Source organism: Pyrus communis, chromosome 4, assembly GCF_963583255.1.
Source record: "Pyrus communis chromosome 4, drPyrComm1.1, whole genome shotgun sequence".
Lineage (NCBI taxonomy): Eukaryota > Viridiplantae > Streptophyta > Magnoliopsida > Rosales > Rosaceae > Pyrus > Pyrus communis.
The window spans coordinates 22,883,948-22,886,471 of record NC_084806.1 but is presented as its reverse complement, the minus strand read 5'-3'; the positions used below and the strand labels follow the sequence as shown (position 1 = coordinate 22,886,471).

Genomic DNA, 2,524 nt, shown 5'->3' with positions numbered 1-2,524 from the left:
AATTTTGCGCAACTGTTTATACTCTTTCAAAGCTAAAATAATATTAATTCAATGAAAGTATTGTGAACCAATTAACATAATCTAAACACAAAGCCAACAGAAAAAACAAGAGTATCCAATCAAATAATCTTTTCTTGACCAATACTTTTTTAACGCGTTCTTTCATTTCTATACGCATCATTCACCAATTGCTAAGCAACTTCGCATATATACATCCTGCGTATATATAAACACGCATATATAAACACGCATATATCTATATTTACACCAATTGCAACTTAATTATTAACACACTTCCCTTCACATTCATTAACTTAAAACATTGGTCTATCTCGTTCTCCAATTTAAAATGCACATGTACAAGTGGTCTTTCTTGAGCCGCCTAAGGAAGGTTGTGAGGAAGGTAAGCTTCCTACTAAACCTCAACGTGAATCGCTGGCGAATTGTTTCGATGATCGGCCGTACTGTTTCTAGCAACCAGCAATTGATGAGCTTCAACGGCCACCCAGGGCTGAAAGAAGCGTGTGGCGATGAGACCAGCTCCGAGGAGGACTCGGGGTCTTCTAGGGGACATCTTCAGAGGACAATAAGCTATCCATCGGATCAAGATGATATTGATCAAAGAGCAGAGATGTTCATAGCGAATTTCCGCCGCCAACTTCGGGTGGAGAGACAAATTTCGTTAGAGCTTCGGTATGGCAGAGGAAATAGTTTTGACTTGAAGTCTCCTTGATCACTTTGATTAGTGGTGATGGTGGAGGTAGCCTGTGATTTTTTTGAAGAAGGCCTCCACTGAAATTATGTAATCTTAAAAGGGGTTTGTTTTTATTTTTGGTCTTCTTAATTTCCCTTTTTTATTTTGGGGTGAAGGACAAACAGCATACATTTTTTGATACTTTTGTATATGTAAACTTATGCTACTATATTTTTATTCTTTTGAACTTTGGAGAAATTTTCCGAGGCATTTTTAGGGATGATATTTGGGATTATTTTGTACTTGTGGCTGATATGAAGCTTGTCATTACAGTTTTTGTTCATATTTTTGGAGAAATTCGTAAACTTGGATCTAAGGTAGATTACCAAGGTAATTAAATGTTGAAATATCTCATATCGACCGTATCTATGAGAAAAGAAGAGTTTAAATATCTTAACTCCACTCCAACTAATATCAAGGTCTTTTGTGATAAAACCCCACACTTGACGGATTGTGCAGGTGGTAATTAATAAGTTGAGGACAATATTGGTGTTGTTGGAAGTGGGGCCGTCATGTCTCTCTGATAATTCTACATCCTATTAGAGCTAGGGAGCGGGCCCGCACTACCACGTGATGGGTGGGTCCCCTTGGCTTGTGCGATAATGGTGGGTCCCTTCGTCCCATGTGTAGGGTGAGTCCCCTTGGCTCCATGTGGTTGTCAATGTGTAGATTAATACAAAGGCCTTTTGTGATAAACCCCACACCTGACGGACTGTGCATGTGGGGTATTAGCTTGTTTTCTTGCATTACATTTGCATTTACATCTGGAAGAATTAAATTGAAGACTTGGAAGATAAGGAATCAGCTACAAAGAAGGAATATTATCCAAATTACCTTATCTTATCCAAACCTTATCCAACCTTATCTTATCTTATCCTATCCTAATCTTTTCCTACCTTAATTCCAGCTTCAAAGAGGACTCCTTTTCACATTAAATCACCTAAATATTAGGTTCTAGAAGCCCTATTTTCGTGTCCTAAGTTTATGTCACATGTAACCTTTCTAGAAGTTCTAGAATCTGCCACAAGGACTATTCCTTGTCCTCCTTGGAATCTGATTGAATGTGACCTTGTTCTTTGGTTATTTGGAGTCCTAATTCCTTTCCTTTTCAGCCCAATTTCGTGCCTTCCCTTCACCCTATAAATACATGATGCCACAACACTCATAAACCACCACCCTCTACCCCAAATTCACACACACCATCCACCACACCTCAAGAGCCTAAATTCACACAAATCCCCATCGTGCGCAGCAAGGAAGGAAGGAGGAGCCACCTGGAGTGTTTCTAGGTGTATTCTATCTTTGTTTTTAATGTTTAAGTTTAAATATCTTTGTTTTGCGAACATGAGAAGATAAACTTGTTTTAGCTAGAGGAGACTTTGAAACCATGATTATATTTGCAATATGAATTGATTACTTTCAGTCGTGATTTCATAAATTGTGAATACAATTTACTTAACTGTTTGATTAAGAACTTATTCTTGTGTGTTGATTAAGAGGGCCTGCTTAGTTTGCATGCATGAATTTGATGCTAGAATATAAGGGAGTTTCACCTAATCGTTATGAACTTATATTCATAAGTAGTGGAGGTTGCTAGTCACAATCGTGTTAAGTAAATTCCTGGCAGGAGTATCATGTTGTTCATAGTTACGAATGCCTTGTCAATGCTTATGATTTTCACAAAACTTAAGGAAAATATGAGGGTTAATTAGTGTTGTTCAGGGTTAATCTGGGGTGTTAAGGTTCATGGTTTATTGGAAAAGCAACTGG

At 37.9% G+C, this 2,524-nt stretch overlaps 1 protein-coding gene across 1 annotated transcript; it reads left to right on the top strand.

Annotated features, from left to right (window-relative positions):
• The first annotated feature begins 282 nt into the window (after positions 1-282).
• Positions 283-1,978, top strand: LOC137733018 (uncharacterized). The gene has a single exon (XM_068472244.1). The coding sequence runs from the start codon at positions 350-352 to the stop codon at positions 731-733; it is 384 nt and encodes a 127-aa protein (XP_068328345.1). The 5' UTR covers positions 283-349; the 3' UTR covers positions 734-1,978.
• The last annotated feature ends 546 nt before the right edge of the window (positions 1,979-2,524 follow it).

Coding starts and splice junctions, on each gene's coding strand:
- LOC137733018 (XM_068472244.1), top strand. CDS start 350: ATGCACATGTACAAGTGGTCTTTCTTGAGCCGCCTAAGGAAGGTTGTG.